Source organism: Zootoca vivipara, chromosome 14, assembly GCF_965207765.1.
Source record: "Zootoca vivipara chromosome 14, rZooViv2.hap1.1, whole genome shotgun sequence".
Classification (NCBI taxonomy): Eukaryota; Metazoa; Chordata; class Lepidosauria; order Squamata; family Lacertidae; genus Zootoca; species Zootoca vivipara.
Genome location: NC_142597.1, coordinates 22,687,086 through 22,711,147, shown reverse-complemented (window position 1 = coordinate 22,711,147; position 24,062 = coordinate 22,687,086). Strand labels below are relative to the sequence as shown.

The following is a 24,062-nucleotide window of genomic DNA, read 5'->3' as shown; positions in this document are numbered from 1 at the left end:
TGTCTTTATTCAGGTTGGTGCCAGGATAAAAAATAGATTGTAGAGAATAAGTCCTTAAACTCTTATTTATTTCATAATATGTATATACCGCTTGATTATAAAAAAAAATATCTCAAAGCGATTTACAAAGAAAAATGTGCTTCATATTAGACTAGCACATGATGTACAATACCGTACTCTTTGGTTTCTTGGGACTGTTAAAAAGTTGCAAGAGCCATCCAGTTAGTTGTAAGGAACTGGCCTGCCTCTGACACCATTGCCCTAGCCCTGGTTCTGTCATGTAACAACCAGCCCTTCGCTGCATTGTCTTCACATCTTTTCCCCTACTTTGATTCCTGTACTTTCATTTCACTGTGGCCAAATCCCCAGCTTGCCAACTTTAGATCTAAAGTGTCCCTGTCTCTCTTTCAGCCTCTAAGACACGGAGAAGTTCTCACCTGAAACTGTGGCTTTTGACACAATCGTTTCAGGAAATGGAAACTGATCTTAGCCTCTAGATTTTCTGCTCTACCCCCCGCCTCCTTGCTGCCTGAGCTTTTGAATGATCCCTCACAATACTGGATCCTAAAACCACTCTTTCCCTTCATTCACATTCCCCACATGAAGCTTCTCTTTCTCCAGGATTACCTTAAGGTTTTTATTTCTTTCCCTTTGAAAAACTCAACTGAACTGAATTCTCCTAGTCTTGGAACTTAGGGTACAAAACTCACCACCAATCTCAATTTGAAAAGCTACAGTGAAAATCAGTGAATAAAATAAAACATATACAAATCCTCAGCATGCCTTGTTCCCCAGGAAGCTTTTTCATTCCCAATTCCCCACTTTCTACACATGTTTTTAGAAAAAAGAAATGCAGCCTAATTTACACAAGAACACACTGTACCTTTAAGTGTTCAAGGTTGGCTTCTATCTTCTGGATGTAATGCATTATCAGGGCACAAGACTCCACAGAGAAGGGAGACCTTAGTGCATCTGAGCAGGATTCCTTAGCAGCTTCCCAGTGGGAGGCCATTAATTCCTCTGCAAATGCCAAGCTTCCTCCATCTGTCCGGGTGTCTTGCAGTGATGGTGGTGGTTGGTGGGCAGAGTCCATTGTGCTGTTGCCTGCAGTGCACTGTAGAACCAACGAAGTTACCTCCTCATCTGTGGAACTCTCCTGTACTGTGCCATATCCGTCAAGGATCAAATAATTTCCTGTGAAGACAACATCTTAACACTAACACTTCCAGATAAGAGCAGCTCATCTAAGATGGCAGCAACAATACTGTATGTGCCTGCCCCTAACACCTGTGCATGGCATGCAAGTATGAAATTGGTGTAACCTTAGCAAAAAATGTCAAGATGCATTCAGTACGTGACTGGACTCAAGCCTCTCTGGAGGTTATTCTCCCTAATATCAGGTGCTTTGGGTTCAGCTGTGGTGAAACAGGAATTCGTAGTAAGAAAGCTACCCCTTCTCTCCTGTGGCTCCTGACATGAACCTGGATTGTGAATATGAACCCTCTGCAGAATTCTTCTGCTAAAGTCAGTATTTGCAGTCAAGAACATATCATTTCATGTTTTGTGAAGGTAGGTAGAGGTGCTCATACACCTGCCACCTTACAAATTTCTTCCATGGAACACTGCCCTTGAATGGTTAATGGTGTCCCCCCTCCCCCCCCAAAAGAACTGATGTACTTGGAGGTGTCTTCCCATGGGATTTTTAGGTTATGCATTCTCACAACCAGTGAGATACAGTGGATGCGCACATCTTCCTTCACAATGATATGTGCCATCAGAACTGATGTTTTAAGAGCTCTGCTCAAATTATAGCAATATTTCATTTCAGCCTTACACATCTGTGGGATTTACTCACCTGAGATCCGCAACTGCACCTCTTCTTCTTCCTCCTTCCTTTCCGCCACTTCACCCTCTGATTGGTTCTCATCGCTGTGGGCTTCAGGAGCATCAAAAAAGTGCTCTCCACCATCCTCAGAACCTATCACCTCAGGCTCGGTGGTTGGGGTATCTGGGTTTGTGCTCAAGGGGTACATTAACTGACTGGTGTTTGACACAGTGTCCCCTGGTTGCATTAATTCGCTTGAAGTCCGATGACTGCGACAAGGTCCAAAATTATTTGTTCCCATGCCAGAGGGTGTCCTACTGGCCCCGGAAAGGGATGTCTTGTCATTGTCTGAGTACTGTAGTCCTCTCTGGACACAACTCTCCACTTGGGTCCTCTGACAAATTGTCCTATGCCTGGCAATACACTGCCAGCCTTCAGGAGACTCCTTTTCAGACATGCCCAGCTGCTCCATTAGCAATTTCTTCAATAAGCCCACTGAAAGGGAACATAAAATCATCACAGATCTTGCAGGTCATCTCCTGTGACCAAAATTAACCTGTGCACATAAATGTTATGTTAAAGACTGGTGCTCTTGAGAAGGCATGAACTCAGCAGCCAGCTCCTTTTCTCTTTTTAGAGAAGGTGAAAGATATAAGACATGTCAGGAGACAATAATCCAAAGACTGGCATGTTATCTGAATGCAGCCCTGTGCATCTCTATGTCAAGGCAACAGCTGTCAGCTCCTCCACAAATCTCATCCCATTTCCCAGCCTAGGTAGAGTGGTACTTTTCTGAGACACCTGGAGCACTGCAGGCATATCCCTTGCCTTTCATTTGTTCTCATGCTCTAGGCCTGGTTTAATCAGAAAGCACATTTTGGTGGTTGAGCCTCACCTTCCTGACACCTAAGACATAAGGCAAAATATTTTATCAACCCATCACTTCTCTGTGTGTATATCTTGACCAACTGGCTATCTAGGAAGTGGAAAAAATTACCTGGTGCTTTCAAAGAATACAAAGCTTTTTTAAATAGGGAGTGCTCTCCCTGCAGAATGCCCTCCCTTCAGATGTCAAGGAGATAAAGAATTACACAACTTTTAGAAGACATCTGAAGGCAGCCCAGGAGGCTTTTAATGTTTGATGTTTTCATTATGTTTTTAGACATGCTGTAAGACAAACTGTATAAATTAATATAACTGTTATTATATTAATTATGATAAACATCACCAATTCACCAACCTAATGATGGTATTGAAGAACCATTTCATTTTAAAAGGTATTTTACAAAAACACACAACCAGCCGGCACCTAGCTCTTTTGGGTCATATTTGGCTCTCTCTCGTATGATGCTTCTACCAAAAAGGGTAGGTAATGCTCATTTAGCTCAAGAGGCAATGGATAACAGTTGAGTACCATCAAATCCACCATTCACTTACTCTTGAGCCCCACACATCCTCAGCTACTTACAATTTCTTAGTGCATCCAATGCCCATCGCTCTTCTGAACTTTGGAACAAGTGCTCTGGACTTGTGTGGCTGTAGTGCTCAGAGGACTCTTTGATCAGCAATTCTGCTGCTGGTTTTTCTCCAAACTGCCTGTCAGCCTCCAGGAGCTCCTCCTCTTCCAGCTGCTCAGACATTGCTGCTGAAGGAGACTGAACCTTCGCCATCAGAGGAGACTCCAGTCCCAAATCTTTATCTAACAAACAAACCACCAAAATCAATGCGAATTCAAAACTGCTTTAAATACCTTTAGTTAAATTCCTATCACTATTAGCCTATAGGTTTAGGAAGGCTATAACAAAATGCAATAATTGCTATTAAATATGCTGAATGTATGCATGCTTCTAGTCCTGGGGATGGGGACAAAAGACAGTAAAGTATAAACATACCGTGTTTCTCATATTTTAAGGCGTCCCTATAAAATAAGCCATGGCACGATTTTCATGCTTTGAAAAAATATAAGACATACCCCGAAAATAAGCTGTAGTGCTACCGTAAGTGCAGTTCTGGAGGACCTCGCCAAAATACCCAGCAGCGCGCGCCGTGTGGAGCCCCGAGCCAGCGGGACCCAGCTGAAGCGCCGACAAAGCCTCAATCATCCTGTGCTGGGAAACGTCGTGGCTGTGGGGTTGTGGAGGTTACTCTGGCTACCCGGCGCTGCTCCTTTCACCCTCCGCTGTTTGTGGCGTGCAGCAGCAGCAAACTGGAAGGGCCAAGCAGCGCCTCGTGGTCTGCAGAAACGCTCACACAGTGCAGGATTGTTTTCCAATTATCTCAGGACAGTCGCTCCACCTGGAGCCATAACTTGCCTTTCTCTTTCGCCGTGTAGCGTCAGCGATTATTCCCCTCCTCCCTTTCTGCCCGCTCTCTCTCCCCTCCTCCCTTCCTTTCCCCTTGGCACGGGACCCACTGAAGTGCCGACAAAGCTCCCGGCAGCGCTGCGCAGAGCGCCCCGAGCCGCAGCAGGAGTGGGTGAGGGTAACGGAAGTCGGAAGTGGTGTGTCTGCCGCGCGCCTTTCCTCTATGGTCTCTACGGGTGCCGCGGAGGAACCTCCTGTGGAATTGCGCTCGCCCCTGGCTTTGCATGGAGCACTGCCGAGCGGGCGAAGCCTGGGACGCCCCGGGAGGGAGCAGGAGGAGGCGGCGCCTGCGGCGGAAACAGGAACGGGACGGCGGAGAGGCCGAGAGCCACGGTGCTCCTCCTGCGGCTCAGGGCGCTCTGCGCAGCGCTGCCGGGAGCTTTGTCGGCGCTTCAGCGGGTCCCGCTGGCTCGGGGCTCCATGCGGCGCACGCTGCTGGGCGCTTTGTCGGTGCTTGAGCAGCAGCAGCAACTTACCGGTTAGTAAAAGAAATAAAATAAGACACCCCCCGAAAATAAGCCATAGGCTTATTTTCTTGAGTAAAAATAAATATAAGACATGTCTTAAAATGTGAGAAACACGGTATACAGTACATTTGGCTATTAAGAGACACAAACCTGGAAGGAATAAATGGACCATGGCTCAAAAGTGACTTTTGTGTCATGTGTGCATCTAACACTTGAAACACAATTCACAATAAAGAAAACCTTGGATTTGCCAGAAACCATTAACAGTATAAAGGTAACTAACTCACGCCACAGTGGTGGGACGCAGTACCAAGCATGTAACTTTTACCTGGACTCTGCATGCTGCTATCAGGAGTAGCTTGTTCTTCCTTCAATTTCTGCTGGTCTTCCTCCTCATGATCTTCCCTGCAAGCCAAAGAGAGAAAACAAATCAACCACATAACAGGTGGTATCACAACTTCTTTCCTTTTCCTTTTCCCTTCCCTTCCCTTTTCTTTTCGAACCTGCCCAGTTATAATGTATGAAGTTTGAAAAGCAATACAAAAACCAGAGTGTTTGTGCCTGTGTGTATGTACACAAGCAAACACAAAAGCAAATACACAACTTACTCGCATGGCCCAGATGGCGGAAATGGAATTACGCTTCTACCTCTTCCAACTTTCACTGTTCCTGCCATCCGTGCTATGAGGTCCTGCCACCTGTAGATAAGTAAAAAAAGAACTAGTGTAAAACATGATGCTCAAGAAAAAGAAGTGTGCTGAGTTTTAGCAAAACTGCTAAATGATTCTTCCTGCACTTCTTCCTCACCTCTTTCTAATACACAGGGACAAGAGGTTTACGTGCTGCTCACGACTCTTCCAACCTATCATTTCACTTTGCCCCTGTCTCCCTAAATTTACCTTTGCCAGTTCCTTGCATACATTTCTTTCCGTAGGGAGAGAAGAAAAACAGCTTAGAAACAAGAAGCCTTGTCTCTGCGATGGCCAAGTAGCTAAGATTGCACAGGGTCTCCGTCACAATCACACAAAGCCACGAAAGGAAAGTCTTTATTGCTGGAGCACATGCTGCTTTGCTGTACATGCACTCAGTCGTCAAAAAGGAAAAAGTGGCAACTGGATGAGTGCTGAAGGGAGCAGGGAGGGAAGCTGATGTGAGAAATCCCAGCAGCAGAGCACTGAAAAAGGGGGACATGGTGACAAAGCATGACATGTAGCTATTCTGGTTTCCCTAAATGTTTAAGGTACACGCAATGACAAAAAATGCATAAAAACTAACTGATCCTGCCACATCTATCAGTGGACATCCAGAAACCAAACACCAAAGCCCTAAAAAATGTACAAATGCAGCAATGGGAGAAAGAAAAAGAAAGAAAAAGAAGGAAAGACAGAAGAAAGAAAAGTCAGGAAAGGCAACCCCTGGCAAAGGAGAAATAAGTTGTTCTGTCCCACCTTCAGCATCCCATTTACATTTTTTAAAAATATAATCTGCTAAGATGCTAACAACCACTGCTTCCATGCTGGCTAAAGAGAAGCTCCACAATGTACAGTCTGCTTGGAAAATGCAGACTACTTCCAGCAATGTATCATTTTACTGAGAAAAACTAGTCAGATTATTTGGCAACTGATGAATAAAGAGTTTATGCTGAACACCAGAAAACATTGCAACCTATTAAAAATATGCAGAGAATCACTGCAGAAACTATCCCCAAACATACACCTCTAACTCCTGCACTTAGAGCTTAATAGCCTATTTGAGATTCCAAGTAGGTGAACAAAAACACACATACAAAACTTGTCAGGCTGCTGAGATCTTTAGGTACACAGAAGTCATTTTAATTGCACATTGCCTGTAGGAAAGACAGACTTGAAGATTTCGCTTTCTGCAGCAAACTTTTCAAATTATAATTAATGCTCCTCACACCTTTTCAGAACATATGCAGTGTGCACAGGAAGATGCTGCAGATAGTGCCTTCTAAACTCTAAATCCTCTGTTACAGTCACCAAATATGTCTAGTGTGCAAGAGCAACTGCTAAATATGCCCTTCAGGATTAACTATTGAGTGGGAAGAAACGTTATCAATTAGGGAAAGAAATTCAAGGCACATCCCAAGACACACAGCACAAAAGGCCCATTTGGGCCTCTTGCATGAATAATTTTAATCTCTGGCATAACCTGTATGACTTCTATAAGGAGAGATGGGGGAGTGCAACCCTGCTGGTCCCCTTGGCAGCTCAACAGCTTTTGACGCCACTGTTCATTGTATTCTTCTGGAGTGACTCAGGGACGCAGGAGTTGGAGGTAATTCATTATAGTGGTTCTACCACTCCTATATGCAGGGTCACTATGAGAAAGGGGTACAGTACTAGGAGTTTGTTGCTTGGCTTCCTGGCTTTTGGGCTGTGGGTCCATTCTGTCTCCTATCCTATTTGGCATCTATAATGAAACCACTGAAAGTTGTCATCTGGGGATTTAGAGCACAATGTGATTGGTATGCTGATGACACACAGCTCTATCTCTCCATCCCATCTGAATCAAGAGAGGCTGTGCAGGTGTTGGACCAGGGTCTGAAGGCAGTGAATGGCTGGGTGGTAGCTTATAAACTGAGGCTGAATTCTGGTAAGATGGATGTGATATAGGTGGGTGGTTCCTGTGCGTGAATTAGGTGTACAACCTGTCCTGAGAGAAGATGCACACACACACACACACACACCCGGAAGGAACAGCTTCATAACCTTTCAGCACCCCTGGATTCCAACTTGTCATTTGTCACTTAATGGCCTTCTGTGGCTAGGAGAGCTTAGACGTATTTGCCAGCTGCAGTTTTGCCTAGATCTGGATAACCTGCCCTCTGTTGTCCATTCTCTGGTGCCTTCCCACTTCGACTACAGTAAAAACCTGTGTGTGGGGCTGCCCTTGAAGACAGTCCAATGGGAGCAGCAAATTTAGAATGTAGCTACTAGGCTGGTAAGTGGGTAGCCTGATGGACCATGTGTCACCAGTTCTGAAAGTTCTGCACTGGCTGCAAGTGAGCTACTGGGCCAAATTCAAGATGTTATTCATAGCATAAAAATCCCTAAATGGCTGGCGACCAATGTTAGAAACTGAGTTATGAAAGCTAGGAGCTAAATAGCACCTTAAACTTAGATTATGGGCACTGCAACAGAGTGTCTAGGCACACTTTTTTATAACAAGAATACAAAGCTGAAAATGAATGAGTTGCAGCTAAAATCTTATGTTCATTTTTCACATAGTCTAGTCCTCATCTGAAGACTGCAAAAAAGAAGAAGAAAGACATACTTCTCCTGCCCGCCCCCCTAATATTCTTATGAGGGTCCCTTCTCCAGTCTACAGAAAGCGGCTGGAAGTTGGGAGGCTAAAAAAGGTCCTTATCTTCCAGCAGTGGCAGTTTTAATCTGAAATCTTAGACACAGTACTGCACCCAGAGCACAGAAACTACTCGCATTAATGAAATTCCCTGTCACACAACGTGCCTAAAACAATGGGAGTTTTGAACACTGCAAAATACCTAAAATATTGGGGAAAGTACTAACCATCTTCTTGGACCAAATGATCAGCATGCGAGGCTTTGTTGGTGGGTTACTCAGTTGGCAGTGACCCCTGAGAGGAACTTTTTAGCAGCAGTTCTCCACTTGTGGAATGCCCTCCCTAGTGAAATGTGTCTGCTTCCTTCATTACTGACTTTCAGGAGAAAATATAAAATATTCCTCTTTGCCCAAACATTTGGCAGCTGAAACACACTGTTCTTGGCACCCCTGAGATCACTAGTTAAAAATGTTTTTAAATTGTGTTTAGTAGTAGGGTTTGTTAATAATAAATACTTTATTGTCGCTGTACCACTTGTTTACAGTGAGATTCAACAAGCCCCACATCCCCCCCCCCCACGGCAATCTCTCAGTCCTTGTTTCACTCTGGGTGCTATTGTACGACCACCAACCCCGAACGTCAGCTTTTGATTTTTGTAATGTTTTGCCATTGCTTCTGCTGCCCTGGGCTTGTCCAGGAGGAAGGGCAGGATAAAAATCAAAGAAATAATAATAAAACAAGTAACATGGGAAAGAAAATTCTGAAAGCAAAGCTGTGGCCTGTTGACATAACTGTTCAGCAATGTTAGTTCCCCCTCCACCCTTGGGATTTGCTTCAAAGGTGTTAATTAGTGGCTGAAAGAGCAGTCCTCTGTGAAAACAGGATTTGAGTCAGGAGAAAGGAGCCTTGTAAATAACAGCCAAGCTATCATCTCTCATGCTACATAGAGGTGAGTTCAGAAACAGAAAGTATGGGAAAGTATTCAATTAGAGAAGCTGGCAGCGACCTCCCACTCACCCACCCCAACCACATTATAAGCTGCTTTGTATGGTACTGTTAGGCGGATGGAACATAACTGACATAGCATTCAATACATGGTGGTGATTTTAGTTACTTAAATTTGCTTCAGGAAATATATTTGATAATAACAGAGTTAGGCTTTTTAAATGTATATAAACATGCTCTTGGAAAATTGTACTGTAATATAATGGATTCTTCTGAGAAGATTACAGTAAAATAAGGGGAGAGTATATAATTCACTCAAAGCAAACAATGACCAGGGAATAACCAAAGACGAGGAGCAAAATGAATGAGATGCCCTCAAATTCCCCATGTCTTAAGGCAGTGTGTGTGTGTGTGTGTTTAAGTCAGTATGGCATAGCCACTTATGGAATCTCTGACCTTCTAAACAAACTCTTAATTAAAACACCATGGAGGAGGAGGAAATGACAATTTTCTGCTATGCAAGATTTGAGGACTACTAAAACAAACAGCAAGAGGTTTGGATCACTGCCAACTCCCTGGAGCTGACAATTTTCCTAAGAGTCTCTCTTAGCTGTAGCAGTTTTAAAGAAAAGGTGGGGACATGCCAAGACTTCAAAATTTCTATAAGCAGCCTAGACCACTTTTGCCCAGAAAAAAAAAGCTGTTCCTGTTAACCTTGCATAATTTACTGCAGGGCATAAAATGCAGCAGAAACAGCAAATGGGGAAGTTTCATCAAGTCTTCTAGCTCAAAGAGTGCACCCTGCACCCTGCTTTTGAGTCAATGACAGAAATCCTAGAAGACCACAAAGCAAGAAGATGGCATTTATACTAGCTCATTTCTTTTAGGAAAAAAGAAACAGGTCGTCCAACATTATGTCTCACTGAAAGCAAGCATCTTATCTCTCTATTTGAATCATTGCTAAATGCTACCAGCTACAAGGTCTTCATCCATCTAAGTTTGGAGGTGTTGCTTACTTAAGCTTACAACCAAGACCAGCTCTACATATGGGTAAGCTATGTAGGGTCCAATACTGTAGACCAGTTGAATCCCTCTAAGTATATGTCCCATGCTTCCTAGCTGGAGAGGAGTTTAGAGCATTAACCCAGAGGCTGTAAAGAGGGGGAAATCTAAAATTCTAAAAGCAACTACAGTATACTACTTTGAGTGGGAAGCTGCTTCATAGATCTGGAACACAAGATTTATCTCCTTAGAAAATGATAAGCACACTGCATTGGCGATGACTGCCAAGCTCACTTACACAGTCTTTTCAGAAACCGTCTGTGCCACCAATTCATATATCTGGGCTCCATTCTCTGACATGGAGATGACAAAGAAGGCTTTGTTATCTGGGGGGAAATACAGAACAAGTTAAATCTGATGGTGTCTTGTCTTGTTTTGTTTTACCTAGAAATCAGGAGGCATTTTTACCTAGAAATCAGGGGAGGAGAACTCTCACAAAGAACTGCAAGAATACAGGATGGGATTTCATTTCTAGTGCTCAAAAATTGATGGTAGAGCAAGGTTACTGCTCCCCATATTGACTTCTTGAATTACCCAAGAAGAAATATTACTGGAGTGTTTGCTCTGTTCAAATCTGCAGGGTGGTTATACACTGAGTGCACACTGGTGTTTAATCCAGCTATGTTATTTCCAACAAAAACATTTAAGACCATAGTGTTGGCTGGCCATACTTTCAGAAACAATACAAAGTCATTCCATTTGAACAGAGACTGTTCCTCCTAGTATGAACAAAACAGACACACTCAAACCAAGTGATGAACAATAATAAGCACATATAAGTTGCAGTCGTGTACCCTAAATTAATGCAATTAACAAGTGAATCTAGGACCCAGGGGTGTCAAGTTTCTAGAAAGTATGGTAAACTGGACAGTAAGTTGGACTTGCACCTGGAAGAATGAGCTTTAAGTCTGATATTTACCATGGACTCATTATGTGGCCTTGGAAAATAATAAAATGGGAATACCAGTGACCTACTCACATCATTACTGTGAGGACAGAAAACTAAAGGAGTGCTTTGGGAAGTAAATGTCAGAGCTACCTAAATGATACAACACTGTAGCTAACAGCAAAGCTGTTCCAAGCTTAGGCAGGCATACTCTGGCAAAGTTTCAAAAGCAGAATGAGATAACATTAGGCTCTTCCCAACAGACACAACCTTGCTTCAAGGCACTGATTGTGGGGAACACAGAGTTGGGGGGGGGGGGGGGTTCTCATACAATTTTCCTGCGTCATTCAGGCTTGATCCAGTTACAAGGATGTATAAGCAGACTGTAATCAGCTCCAGTTCAGTGTGGACTCATTTTTTCCACCTGAGCAATGGCTCTGTTAGACAAAACCATCTCCCTGAAACCATATTTCTTCTTCCACCATCTGGCCCTCGGAGCTGCACTAACCTGTGGCCACCTGGCGAACCAGCACCGTATTCAGTTTGATGACAGGGCTGAATATATGCTTGCACTCTGCAGCGGAAGCCAGGATCTTGCTGTGACATCTCAGCACCAGTCTATCATCTTGCTTCTGTAAAAGCACCAGAATATCCTCCAACAGCAGTGTGTAGAGATCTGCAGTGGGTTATAAGGGCAGTCAGGAATGGGTTACTGATCACTTTTTGTGGTACACAGAAGGCATTCTACGCAGAGACAATAATCAGCAGTGTGCTCTCTCCGCAAGGCATGCAAATAATTCACCTCGGAACTACAGAGCCATTGATTGAATCATCTTGCATTATCACTGCTGTGTCCTTGCATAATCTTAATGATCCTCCAGCCCATTCCAAAATGCCCAGAAATAGCTTAATCAACTTCAAGAAACCTACAAGCTTTATTGTTAGTAGCTAACTTGTGCAGATGCACCTCCTAATTTTCCCCTTCTGCTTAAAAATCTCACAAAAAACCAGGCAACATAATGTACAGGATTACCAATTGTCTTGTCCCGATTCACCTTCCAGGTCAGAGGCCCTTCATGGATCATCTTCTTCTTGGTTAAATCCAAATTCTGTCAACATAATACAGAGCAAAAAAGCAGCATTCACAGGAGGTTCACCAATACTGACCGGAGAATGCCATATTAGAAATTTTTCAGACTATGACAGTTGAACATTAATGGTGTGAAAACGGAAAGCAGTACTTAATTAAAAGGCTGGAGGGGCCAATTTCACCTTAAGTATAGCCCCAAGCAACTCTAAACCCTGGGGCACCTCAAAGACTATTCAAATAAATTGTAACAAGAGCCTTCATGAGCTAGAGTTCACTTTGCCAGATGCAGGAAGACTTGAATATTTTGATATCAGATAGTTAACGTTTAGAATTCCTATGCCTACCTATAAAATTTTAGTATAACGAATGGAGTGGAAAGGTTCCCTGTAGTCTGTACAAAGGCTCCATTCACCAAAAATGACAAACCATGACTTTCAGTTACAGAAGCAGTTGCAACCACTGGGCTTGCACATTTCCTCCTTCCCTTCCATTACATTACATAACATAACATGAAGCGAGAGAATTAGAAGTGTTTGCTTCTAGCTTATGGAGAACCATAATTTGTTCTTTTGGCCATATACAGCAAAGTATGGTTTGTCATAAACTAGAAGTATATGCAGCAAACTATGGTTCACCATAAACTAGAAGTATAAGTTTCTAATCTTCTCCATTTATGCCCAAAGAGGGGAGGGAAGGACATGAACCCAAGGCTCTGCTCTAGTCATTTTCATAACAAACAAAGGACCGTCAGTAGAACCATCTATTTGGGGGCCCTATCATCTATCCTCATATCACAAACCTGCAAATTAAACTGCTGATTCACCAAACTTCCATAGCCCACCCTTGGTCCTATGAATATGACAAACCAACAGGAGTTACAAATATATAGGTACAGTACTTGCAAGGTCATGTAAGTTCTCAATGCCTCTCATGCACCTGAAAGTATCCAATACTGAGACGTTATGCATGTAAAATAGAATTTTTATGAGCCCTTCCTTTCTGACCTTTCAAGCACTGCCATCACAAACTTAACATTTCACGATCACCTTGAATTCTTTATATCACAGTTTACAGTTTGTAGTACTTTTCTGGTAGAATTTTAAACTTCGTGGTATTACAAGCTACTGAATGATAGACTCTGAATTTCATGACATGCATGAACCTAAAGTAATTCCGAGATTCTTAGAAATGCACAATTAAATAAACATATTCCTGGAGAGTACTTATAGGAATTTTTATAAAGGCAGGCTTGGTGCATGTGCATGCCTGCACATGTATATCCCACAGTGCAAGTCAGCTGACTGGCTTAAAAGTTACTTAATTCATTAAAGTGCTGCTGGTTTTTTATGGGTTAGAAAAAGGCACTTGATCAGATGAAACTTCATGCCTTTATTTTTGTCAATACAATGCATAGCAAAACCTAACAGATCTCTGTTTTTTAAAGTTCCAAACTACTGGCGGGCTTTGTAGCACTGACTGATATTAAATATATCCCCTTCCCTACTCTTCACTAAGAGATTCCATATTGGGCAGGTAATAAATGTCAACAATCAACTATTGTCAGCTAACATGAAAACTCTATGCTCCTTTGGAAAGAAAGGTGGGATAGAAATTTAATAATAAATAAATAAAATAAAATAATAAAATATGGAAGTCTAATAGAGCTTACAAAATGAGGAGCAACAGAAGCTGAAAGTCTAAAGACTTTACAGGAAAAAAACAATAGCAAGTACAGTCATACCTCGGTTTAAGTACACCTCAGTTTGAGTATTTTCAGTTTAAGTACTCCGCGGACCTGTCTGGAACGGATTAATCCACTTTCCATTACTTTCAATGGGAAAGTTCACTTCAGGTTAAGTATGCTTCAGGTTAAGTACGGACTTCCGGAACCAATTACACCCATACCTCGGGTTAAGTACGCTTCAGGTTGAGTACTCCGCGGACCCCTCTGGAACAGATTAATCCACTTTCCATTACTTTCAATGGTAAAGTTCGCTTCAGGTTAAGTACGCTTCAAGTTAAGTACAGACTTCCGGAACCAATTGTGTTTGTGTAGGTACCACTCTAATAATTCCAGGGAATATGCAGCTTCATGCAGGATGCAAGCACCACCACCAGTACACCCCGTAGGCTACAAATATTGTATGTGGCAACATTGGAGGTGGAGCTGGTGGCAAAAGGATCTAAGAACAAGATATTAAAGGCTGATGAAATTGGCACAATGTTTCCACTCACCCTGAATTCATCCAGCATAGGACCCTCCAACTGCTTCAAGTAGGACAAATCAAGACGGCGCTGGTAGTCTTCCAAATGCTATACATGAGAGAGAATTAAGCCAATTACATTGGCAGTGACTAACTGGCTGCACCCAGGCAACAGCACCGTGAAGAGCTTGATATCAATTTGGGATCCCTTTAGGAGGACAGTTGCACATATGTTGTCTCTATCCTTTTGCTATGGATATTACACACCGCGGCGGCAGCCCCTCCCTCTTAGCTTCTCCAGACCCAGACCCATGGACCTCCCCCTTCCTCTCACCTGCTTATTTTCTGCTTCTTTGACAGCTTGGTTCACATAATTGAGGATCTGCCGACAGTGATCTGCTGCTTTCTTCACTTTCTCTTTCTCCTCAGGTTGTTCTAAAAATGAAACAGTGATCAAGACCGTTGTCTCCAGAGAATAGCCCACAAATGTACAGGTAGAAATTGTCACATTCTACTTGACTCAATTAGCAATACAAAAAAGAGCATTACGCTGTGTGTGTATATAATAGTCTCTCATTACTATGCCTCCTTTTCATGTTACAACTTAAAAGATCTAGAAGTGTGACAAAAAGTCACTGTTGTGTTTCCTAACATATCATTAGCACACGTCATGTACACTGTTGGCGTCAAATGAGAGCTGTATACAGTATAGCTCACTCTCTAGAATCTCAACCCTGCTATTAGGACAAGCTGTGAACAACACACATCATCTGTTGTTGGCATGAGAAAAGGAGTGCAACTCTGGGGGTGAACTCAAACCATAACTTCTGAAGCCGTTCTCATAAATGAGTATAGCTGCAAGGCAGCAGAGATTTAGGATCAGTTTTTCTTCTCCTAAGATGGGCTAACTTTCCAGGTTGACAAGCCCCTATAAAAGTATTACAGAGTATTAAACAGATGCACTTTTAACCAAAATTTAGCAAGCTTCTGTTGCATGCATGCTACAGCAATTAAGAATATAGAAAGGCACCAGCAGCAATGACAAAACAAAGCACTCATAGTTCTACCATCCCCAGTAAACTCACATGGATGCTTTACAATTATTTCAGCAGAATTTAAAAATTTTTGCATTACATTTTTATTGACCAAGGGAAAGTAGTTTATCTCCCCAATTCAGAGAAAGACATTGGCACCTGAAAGAGGAAATGTGGCAATAAGTTAGGGGCAGGGACTGACGGTACTGAATAGAGTGAGTCATGGAAGTCAGGTTCCTTTTGAAACCCAAATTGTTCTTTTGCAACTGCTGAAGTCCGAACCACTCACTAACTGAAAGAGCTATATAGTACCTGAGTACTTTGCAATGTTATCCAGCAGAAGGGGATATTTGGTCAGCCTCTGCATCTCAGTGGGAATTATATCTTTCAGCTGCAGTCGGCGACAGAGCGGATTGCTCTCAGCATCCTAAATTTAAACAGCATAATAACAGCATTTGTCATTTTTATTAAGGCCATAATTACCTGAATGTGTACAGTCTATTCATCATATAAATGTCTTGCTGGCTCACATTTTTGGCAATTAAATACAAGTCAAGGAACGCTAAGATTTATCAGACAGGCAACACAGCCCTGTTGTAGTGGGCAATTATATAAAGGAAAGGCTCATCACAAAAACTGGCGGTGGCTTCCTTCCCTCATTACTTCATATAGACCTGATATCATCAGCAATCAATCTCGGTCACCGGCTTAAAGAGGAGTCATCTTAGTCTTTAGAGCCATGGAGAAAATGCACTACACATTTTTCAGAACTCCCACTGCTTCCAAATTGCCAGACATTACAACCAATGTGAAAAAGCTCTTCCTCAGTAATGGATGGCATAAACCCCACATCTCCCCTCATTGCACAACAAGGAGTGCTGCACTTACTCTAGTTTAAGATAACTAACATTTCACACTTCTAAGAACTTCTTGTGAAGTCCTACTTTGGGAACTGAGAACTTAAGTGCCTGCAGACTAGATGTGTGGACAATCTTCAGGTCCATCTAAAAAGGGTCTTGCCATCGCACATGCTTGACGTGGAGCAGTGCAAGCTGGGTAGCACATCTTCTGACTTGCTGAGCTCCTAAAGGAATGTCTTGGATATCTTCTAGTTCACTGTACTGTATAGACCAACTCCCTTTTGGTCTGAAATCAGAGAATGACGTATTCCGCACAGCATTTATGATTAAGATTCTTCTACCAAAGATGGTAGTAAAAAAAAACCAATCCCCATTATCCTAATCTACAATGTTTAATAAGCCAAGTCCTCTAGCAGGTATAAGCTAGATTTATACCAATCAAGATTACCTGGACAAAAGTCTGGAAGCGAGAGTCCTTTTTCTGCCGTGACTTGATCACCTCCAGAGCAAAGGGCTGGTTGCTACAGAAAGTGCCAGTGGCTTGTTTCATTTTCTCCTCCCCTGCTCCGCTGAACTGAGACAAGAAACCAAGGGAACCAAATGTAGCAAAGCACAAAGCAAGAAAGGTCATATTATGACATAAAGACTAGCATGCACTGTTATTCTGTTAACAAAGGAGATGTTGTCAAAAATGTATCCAAAATAGGGCTGGGTAGTACAGTGGAACCTTGGTTTATGAACACCTCGGTTTACAAATTTTCGGTTTACAAACTATTGTAACCCGGAAGTAAGTAACCCGAGGTGTCCGAGGCCTATGGAGGCCTCCACGAAGGCCTGAAGACTGGGCCGAAGGCCCGGGGCATCCGCGGAGGCAAGTGGACCGCGCTTTGAGCCTCCCTTCCTGACAGGCGCCCACCCCACAAGCGGGAAAAACCAGCGCGGCGCGAGAAAGAGCGGGCTTATGGGTTGGTTGGTTGTTTGGAGCAGGTGACGCGGCGCTGGTTGCCAGGGTGTCGCTGCCCGAGCTATTATGGGATGCAGCGGCAGCGGAATGGCGCTGGGCGCATGATTTTGAACAAACGCGGAACCTGCCGCAACTGCTGCTGCCGCCGCCGCAAGCAGCTGCCGCTGTTACTGCTGTGAGGTTGTCATTACTGTGGGGCCGGGGGGGGGGGAGACCAATGTGAAGCGCCAGGACTGCGGCGGACGCAGGTGAGCGCTAAGTGGGCCGAGTGGGGGGTGGGTCGCCTGAGGGGAAGGAAGGGAGAAGCGGCGGCAATGCCGGCGCAGCCCTGAGGCAGGGGACCGACCGGCTGCCTCCTTCTCCCTTCATTGACAGGACAAACCTGGCCGCCTTGTGGGGTGGGCACCTGTCGGGAAGGGAGGCTCAGTACCGGCCCTTCTCCCTCCTCCGCCTCCCCTCAGGGGACCCCTCGGCGGAGGCAGGAGGTTTTAGGCCCGTCAGGAGCTGTGTGCAAGCCCCGGGGTAATATTTTGGCCTTGGAGCCACAACAAGCTGGTGCCTCCAGGAACGAGGCAGGAAGGTGCGGGCGATGTTAAATTTTTTTCACCTAAAATACTGTCTGATTTATTTTATAGTACAGTACATTGATTAATGCCTTCATTTTATGGATCAATGGCCTCATTAGACAGTAAAATTCGTGTTAAATTGCTGTTTTAGGGGGTGTTTTTCATCATCTGGAACAGATTAATCCACTTTCCATTACTTTCAATGGGAAAGTTCGCTTCAGGTTAAGTACGCTTCAGTTTAAGTACAGACTTCCGGAACCAATTGTGGTTGTAAACTGAGGTACCACTGTACCTCAGAAGAACAGCCTCCTATAGCCCCTATTCCCAGTTCTCACCATTGGTCCGCCTTTTTAAAAAAAATGGAAGAAGGAATTCATGTTGTGGTTTAAGTTTTGGATTCTTGTGAAGAATCGCCCATGTAAAACTTAATTAATGGTGATATAGAAAGTAAATTAATGCGAAGTAGATATGGGTGCCACTTATTTTTGGGTGGTATCATGGTGGAGTTAGTGTAACTATAGCTTGCTGAATGCCATTACTAGTACATGCCTACCTAGGATTTCTATTATAAAAGTCTTGTCTCAGGAATGTAGACTGACAATAGTTTTAATAAGCCAAATAAGTTCTTGATTCTTCTTGGAATAAAAGGGGGGTTAATCCGCAAAACTGATGAAGGAATTTATAACTTGAATGTTTCTACAGTAGTTCATTTCCAGTATCAAATCCAAGTTTTATGCTATCTGAACTTCACAGGCAACTTTTAGAGAGATAAACAAGTCCTCCCCCGTTTTGTAGGTCACCTTTAAGCTAAATGACTCATTCATTTATTGTTAATTGAATAAAAGAAGTGCTCAGATAGATGGATACACTGTAAGAGAAATGAAACACGTACACCATACTGAACTCCCTTCATCTTGCACAACTCTGACTCCCCCAGATCAATGCTATTCTTTCAGAAGTGAAGAATTCCTGATAATGGGTTCTCAGACTAGACAAATTGCCAAGGTTGACCTCCGACTCTATTTGCTACTTCAATCTTTGGTTTCTCAAAACATTTCAGTTTTCAGAAGGAAAGGGGGAGGGGGGAAGCAAACAGAATTCAGTTTACCCAAGTTAACAAGTCCTCTCCAATTTGATCAATAACTGATGTTTCATTCCTTTTCCTCACTGCTTTCATCTGCTCATTCAATCCAGCTAAATAACCAAGAAAAAGAAGAGGAAATTACCAACCAATTTCAAACTATTGATGCAATTGCTTCAATCCAATGACGCCCGATGTGAGATCAATAAAGAGTTTCCATGTTTAGGCAAACATTGGCCAACCAGTTCAGAGTTAACCCTCACTGTGCTGTCCCTTCAACGTGAGGTGAGTCAAAAGTCCTTGTTTGTGACAGAAAGCCATATGCACACCAGAAACTTGTGGAGCTTCGTATCAAGAAAGAAAGGCTTCAGATATTATAGAAAATTGGAAATCCAAAAACAGTATTTTGTAAATATCACATATTCAATTACTGTTCTGTAAGGTCTCCCTGTTGATTAAGTTGCACACAGTCGTCTGTTACCTCAGGGTTGCTCTTACTTCAACACGGCCACACTAGGAGCATGAGCATATTGCCAGTACTGTTTTAAAGCAGGGTTGAAAACAGTTAGATGTCCTCACTCACCATGGAGCTGGAGGATATCTTCCACATTTGAAAATATTTTCCGCAAGTCAGAGTGAGGTAAAATCCCTTCACGGGACACACGCTGATAGAAGACCTGATCAAGAACCTTCAGTGTTCGGACATGAGCACGCTCAGTGTAAAATAACTCTAGAAATAAATAAAGAGACAAGAAAGGTGAAATGGCCTTTGCATGGAAAAACTGAAAAGGATGGGAAGAAATTAAACAGTTTAAAATCAGGAGCTGGAGAATCAGATTTAAGCAATTTCAGGGAACAGATCATCTTGCATAGTCAGCAGGTTAAATCTGCAAGGAAACTCTGCTTTTTTTTTAGGGCTCCCAAGAAGTAAAACTGAATATGCAAGAAAGAAGATGTGTTAATGATTGCATTTGGTCCTTCTGGTCAAAAAGGCATGTGCATGCACTGAGATTAAGAAATATTCCAGAAAGCACTAGATTTATGTTCAGATCATGCCTTTCAAAAATATTAGACTGCCTTTTGTAGAAGTCTGAAAAGCCTTCAGGCAGCCCTTTGAGCTGTTCCACCACCTATCAATCTATCTTGGCTAGATCCTGACCTTAGGTGGTGAACCAGGATCGCCTCCATCCGTCCTTCAACATCTGTGTACCTGGATTTCTAAAGCTGAAGTTTGTGAAAAAGAACAATTCCTACTCAGAGTAATCTAAATGAAGACAGAGGTGGTACTGGCATGTGGAGGGTTGGACAATCTAAAGTAAATCTGATCAATGCAAAATAAAAACTTACCATTAATCACTTCCTGCCGTTTAATCTCAGAGGGTTTCAGGCCAAGCAGCACCTCACGGCTCACAAGCTGCTGCCAGTTGGGAGGGTCTGTCTCCATGTCAAAATCAAAGAGCTCATCTTCACTCTGATTATCCACAGCACCCACACTGTCCATCCTGTGAGAAGGGAAGTTTCAGTACAATATTTTAAATTTGGGAACGGACTTTGTGGGTTAGGAAGAATAAGAAATGCAAGCTAATAATAAAACACCCCAGGGACTTGATCAAAAAGCCTGTCTTGTGGTTAGAGAAATGGAATGTGTAGATGCCCTCTGCAGATAAAAGCTGCAGCCAGAAACCAAGTGATTTAACTAAAGTAACATTGTAGATCAATGCAAAGGGGTGGAAATGTCTCTCCTGAAAACATTCCGGTATTAAAATCTGCAAGTTTTCAAGCAACATTTCTTTATTGACACCTTATCCTTATATCAAGCAGCCCTGCATTGTGTCTAGGTATCCAAACAGAACTTTATATTAATGTATTTGAATCTGAATAATAAAATAAAATAAAAATAATATATTTATACCCCACCCATCTGGCTGGGTTTCCCCAGCCACTCTGGGCAGCTCCCAACAGAATATTAAAAACACCTCTAAAGACCTGAAGCCCTCCCTAACCAGAAGGCAGCACAAGCAGATATTTATTCTAGCAAACTCTGCCTAATTCAGGTGTCACTGACAAAATCTGCTTTCACATTTGTACTCACTTGCGGAAAGATTTTGGTGTTCCTGATTCTGCTAACCTAGAAGGGAAATAATTATTTATCAAACACTGATTGATGGAGCAAGGCAGTCAGCCACAAATCTTATAGCATGGTCTAAAACAAAAGTTCTAGGTTGCGCATAAAGGTTCCATACCATCTAGGAGTGTGTTATGCTAGATGTAGAGTGAGGGAATAGGTTGGAAATTTAGAATACCATTGCCTTTCTAGGTTTCTAAGTAGTTTGGTGCCCCATTTTCCTCTCACCCACACCCAGAACAAAGGCTGGGCAATGATGACTTATCCTCAAAGCTAAGACTTGCCTGTCAAACTCTCCTTCCTCTTCCTGCAAATGGTCAAGTGGTGGAGATGGGAAATCAAAGACGGTATTAGGTGTACGAGGTGTACCATCCAGAGAGTCACTAGACGATGGAGTTTCTCCAACTTGCTTTGACCCTAAAAATAATAAGAGGGTTTTCTCTCTCAAACTTTGATCAATCACATCCATTTCAAAAAGACTTCAGCGTCTCCACCTTATTTATCTGCACCGCCATCACCAAGCAAGAAGTAACTGAGTCTTCAGCAGTTAGGGACCTACAGCAACCCCAAAAGGACTGCAGCCTACATGTTGGTGAAATTCTGGTGGCAGTTTAACATTCATTTTCTTGAATCTGGGAAGAGCGCAGAAAGCACATTGTTTTTAATCTTATTTTCTTTTCACCTGTTTCACTATCCTTGCTCCCTTCCTGGGAAAGAAAAGTTCCAGCAGCTTGTGGAGACATGAGGTTAGCAGGTGGGTAGGTTGCATCTGTGCCATCACTAGACCCACTCTGGCGCATCTTGGCTGAGTCTTGTGGCTCTGGACTGATGGAGGAAGGTGTGGGTAAGTGCTTTGGATGGCGCTGCTTTTGAATTTCCATGGCTCTGCCTACTGGATAGAGAAGAGGCAATCAGCTGCAGAGATATTGTATTTTCACCCAAATAATCCACCCCACACAAGCAATGTTCAGCTTTGGGACAATCCAGTCGGGATGCTAGAAAAAGAATATATTTCTTCATCTTACATACTTGCATAGCTGTCATGGCGGCTTGGCCTCCTTGGGGGTCCCAGAATATTGGGGAAGACTCGCCTCTTCTTTTCATCTCCTTCCTTGTCTTTCTTTATACTCTGCTGTTGTTGAAAGGAAGTCAAAGAGAACATTCATTGAGGCAGCCTTCCCACATGCACCAGTTTAAAAAGAAATTTTCATTAGCTGTTCAGAACCATGGACACAGGTGAATGGTCTTGCACAGTGGAAAATAATTCTGAACTAACAAGGATGTTGCAACTGATTTCCAGTGAGGCAAAATGCTTTTGCAGGCTAAAGAGGATTTCGGTGTTCTCAATTAGATCCTATATTGCCCATCAAGAAGTGCAAGTAGCTTCTAATGAAGTATGCTCTAGGAGACAGCAGAAGTATTTAGTAACAGTTAAGACCAAGGTTCTATTAAGGTCAACTATTGCTTTTCATTAGTCTGCCTGCCTGCCAAACTTAGCTGGATAGAAATTCTAACCAAATATGTGCCACTGTTACCTTTATTTTTGGCAGGAACCCAATCCGTCGCTTCTGATCTAGCCCCCGGGGCTCTTTGACTCTCACACCAAGATGTTTCATGTAGGTGAGAACCACATATTGTATACTTGAACTGTAGGTAAGGTCAAACAGAAATATAAAATATATTTAAGCCACATAAGTAGTAGTATCAGGTTGCTTGAATTAAGCAATGGGGAAATGAGAGAGTAGCAAATTGTTTTCTCTCCACTTAAGGACTTGTCTGGCATTGGAGCATCAGCTTGTACTGCTTCTGCACCACACACTGATACCCTTATTAATGGCCAGCATATCTATTCTGCTTCTAAAGAAATAATAAGCCTGACGACTACTACCGTATTGGCCCAAATATAAGCCGCACTTTTTTTTTCCAATTTCAGACCCTGAAAAGTTAAAGTACAACTTATATTCGCGACTTTTTGCCATATGCTGCTGAAAGCGGCTGGGGAGCATGGCAGTGGGGGGGGGAGTGGCGTGCCCACCTCCCAGCTGGTTGGTGGTGGTGGGGAGCATGCGCGGGCCAACTAGCTAGGGAGCGCACGCACCGCCAACCAGCTGGCAGGCGGGCATGCCACACACACCCCACCGCTAACCAGCTAGGGAGCGTGGGCACCGCCAACCAGCTGGGAGGCGGGGACCCAGCTCCCCAAGCCAGTGCCGGCACTCTGCTCACCGCCTCCCAGCACTACCGCCCTGAACGGGGGCAGCTGGCACCAGCTTGGGGAGCGGGGCACCAAGCGTCAGCACCGGCTTGGTGGCCACACCCACAGATAAGCCTTGAATTTTAAGGGTGCAGCTTATACAGTCATACCTCATGTTACGTCCGCTTCAGGATACGGGATCTTTTCGGCATACGGATGCGCCAAACCCGGAAGTCCCGGAACGGGTTACTTCCGGGTTCGGTGCACACGCATGTGCAGAAGTGCTAAATCGCGCTTTGCGCCTGTGCAGAAGTGCTGAATTATGTCACGCGCCTGCGCAGACGCAGCGCTTCAGGATGCAACCTTTTCAGGTTGCGAAAGGGGCCTCCAGAACGGATCCCATTTGCAACCAGAGGTACCACTGCATGCAGGTGCGGCTTATATTCAGGCCAATATGGTACTAAAACCTGTTTATGCAGTTGGAAATTGAAAGAACACAGGAAGCTGCCATACACTGAGTAAGACCCTTGGTCCAGTTAGATTAGCATTGCCCACACGCAGCTCACTGGGGTTGCAGAGAGGGGACATTTCAAGCCCTACCTAAAAATGCTGGGAACTGAACCTAGGACCTTTTGCATGCAAAGTATGTACTCTACTGCTGAGACATGGAGAAGTTTGCATAATCATGTAGAAAGTGAACTAGAAGTTATTGAAACCAAAATATACCCGATTTGCAAATTTACTGAATGCTGCCAGAAAGCAAAGAGGAACGGGGGGGGGGGGGGGCTTTTCACACTACAGAAAGATAGAGTACTGAGTTTACTGTGTACCGCTTAGAACTTAGAAGTTAAATATCCCCACACAGCCAGCAGAGGGCTCTCTCTACCTGGCCACAACACAGACAACACTGAGCAGGATTGTGACAAAGGCACTACTAAAAACAACAGCTACAAAACTATTTGCTTGCCTCTTCTCTTCTTCAATGGGTTGAGATGTCATCCTGCAAAGGAAAGTGGCAGAAGAAGCCAATTAGCAGTTGCATCATCATCCTGTTCTCTCTAATTCTGTCTGA

The 24,062-nt window shown here is 43.4% G+C and overlaps 1 protein-coding gene across 5 annotated transcripts in view; it reads right to left on the bottom strand.

Moving 5' to 3' along the window:
* The window catches only part of ARHGEF12 (Rho guanine nucleotide exchange factor 12), an 84,824-nt gene that overhangs the window by 6,125 nt on the left and 54,637 nt on the right, over positions 1–24,062 (bottom strand). For 4 of the 5 annotated variants that reach the window (XM_035140229.3, XM_035140228.3, XM_088658022.1 and 1 more), the window contains 21 exons: positions 23,958–23,990; positions 22,332–22,443; positions 21,826–21,928; positions 21,479–21,688; positions 21,081–21,213; positions 20,764–20,799; positions 20,019–20,173; positions 19,255–19,401; positions 18,699–18,784; positions 16,509–16,634; positions 15,513–15,627; positions 14,501–14,601; positions 14,198–14,275; positions 11,906–11,981; positions 11,381–11,548; positions 10,225–10,312; positions 5,264–5,353; positions 4,984–5,060; positions 3,294–3,524; positions 1,856–2,320; positions 884–1,194 (listed from right to left, as the gene is read on the bottom strand). In XM_035140229.3, the coding sequence (XP_034996120.3) occupies positions 884–1,194; positions 1,856–2,320; positions 3,294–3,524; positions 4,984–5,060; positions 5,264–5,353; positions 10,225–10,312; positions 11,381–11,548; positions 11,906–11,981; positions 14,198–14,275; positions 14,501–14,601; positions 15,513–15,627; positions 16,509–16,634; positions 18,699–18,784; positions 19,255–19,401; positions 20,019–20,173; positions 20,764–20,799; positions 21,081–21,213; positions 21,479–21,688; positions 21,826–21,928; positions 22,332–22,443; positions 23,958–23,990 (2,941 nt within the window). The remainder of the gene's footprint in view (positions 1–883; positions 1,195–1,855; positions 2,321–3,293; positions 3,525–4,983; positions 5,061–5,263; positions 5,354–10,224; positions 10,313–11,380; positions 11,549–11,905; positions 11,982–14,197; positions 14,276–14,500; positions 14,602–15,512; positions 15,628–16,508; positions 16,635–18,698; positions 18,785–19,254; positions 19,402–20,018; positions 20,174–20,763; positions 20,800–21,080; positions 21,214–21,478; positions 21,689–21,825; positions 21,929–22,331; positions 22,444–23,957; positions 23,991–24,062) is intronic. The other variant, XM_060283106.2, reaches the window with a different exon arrangement.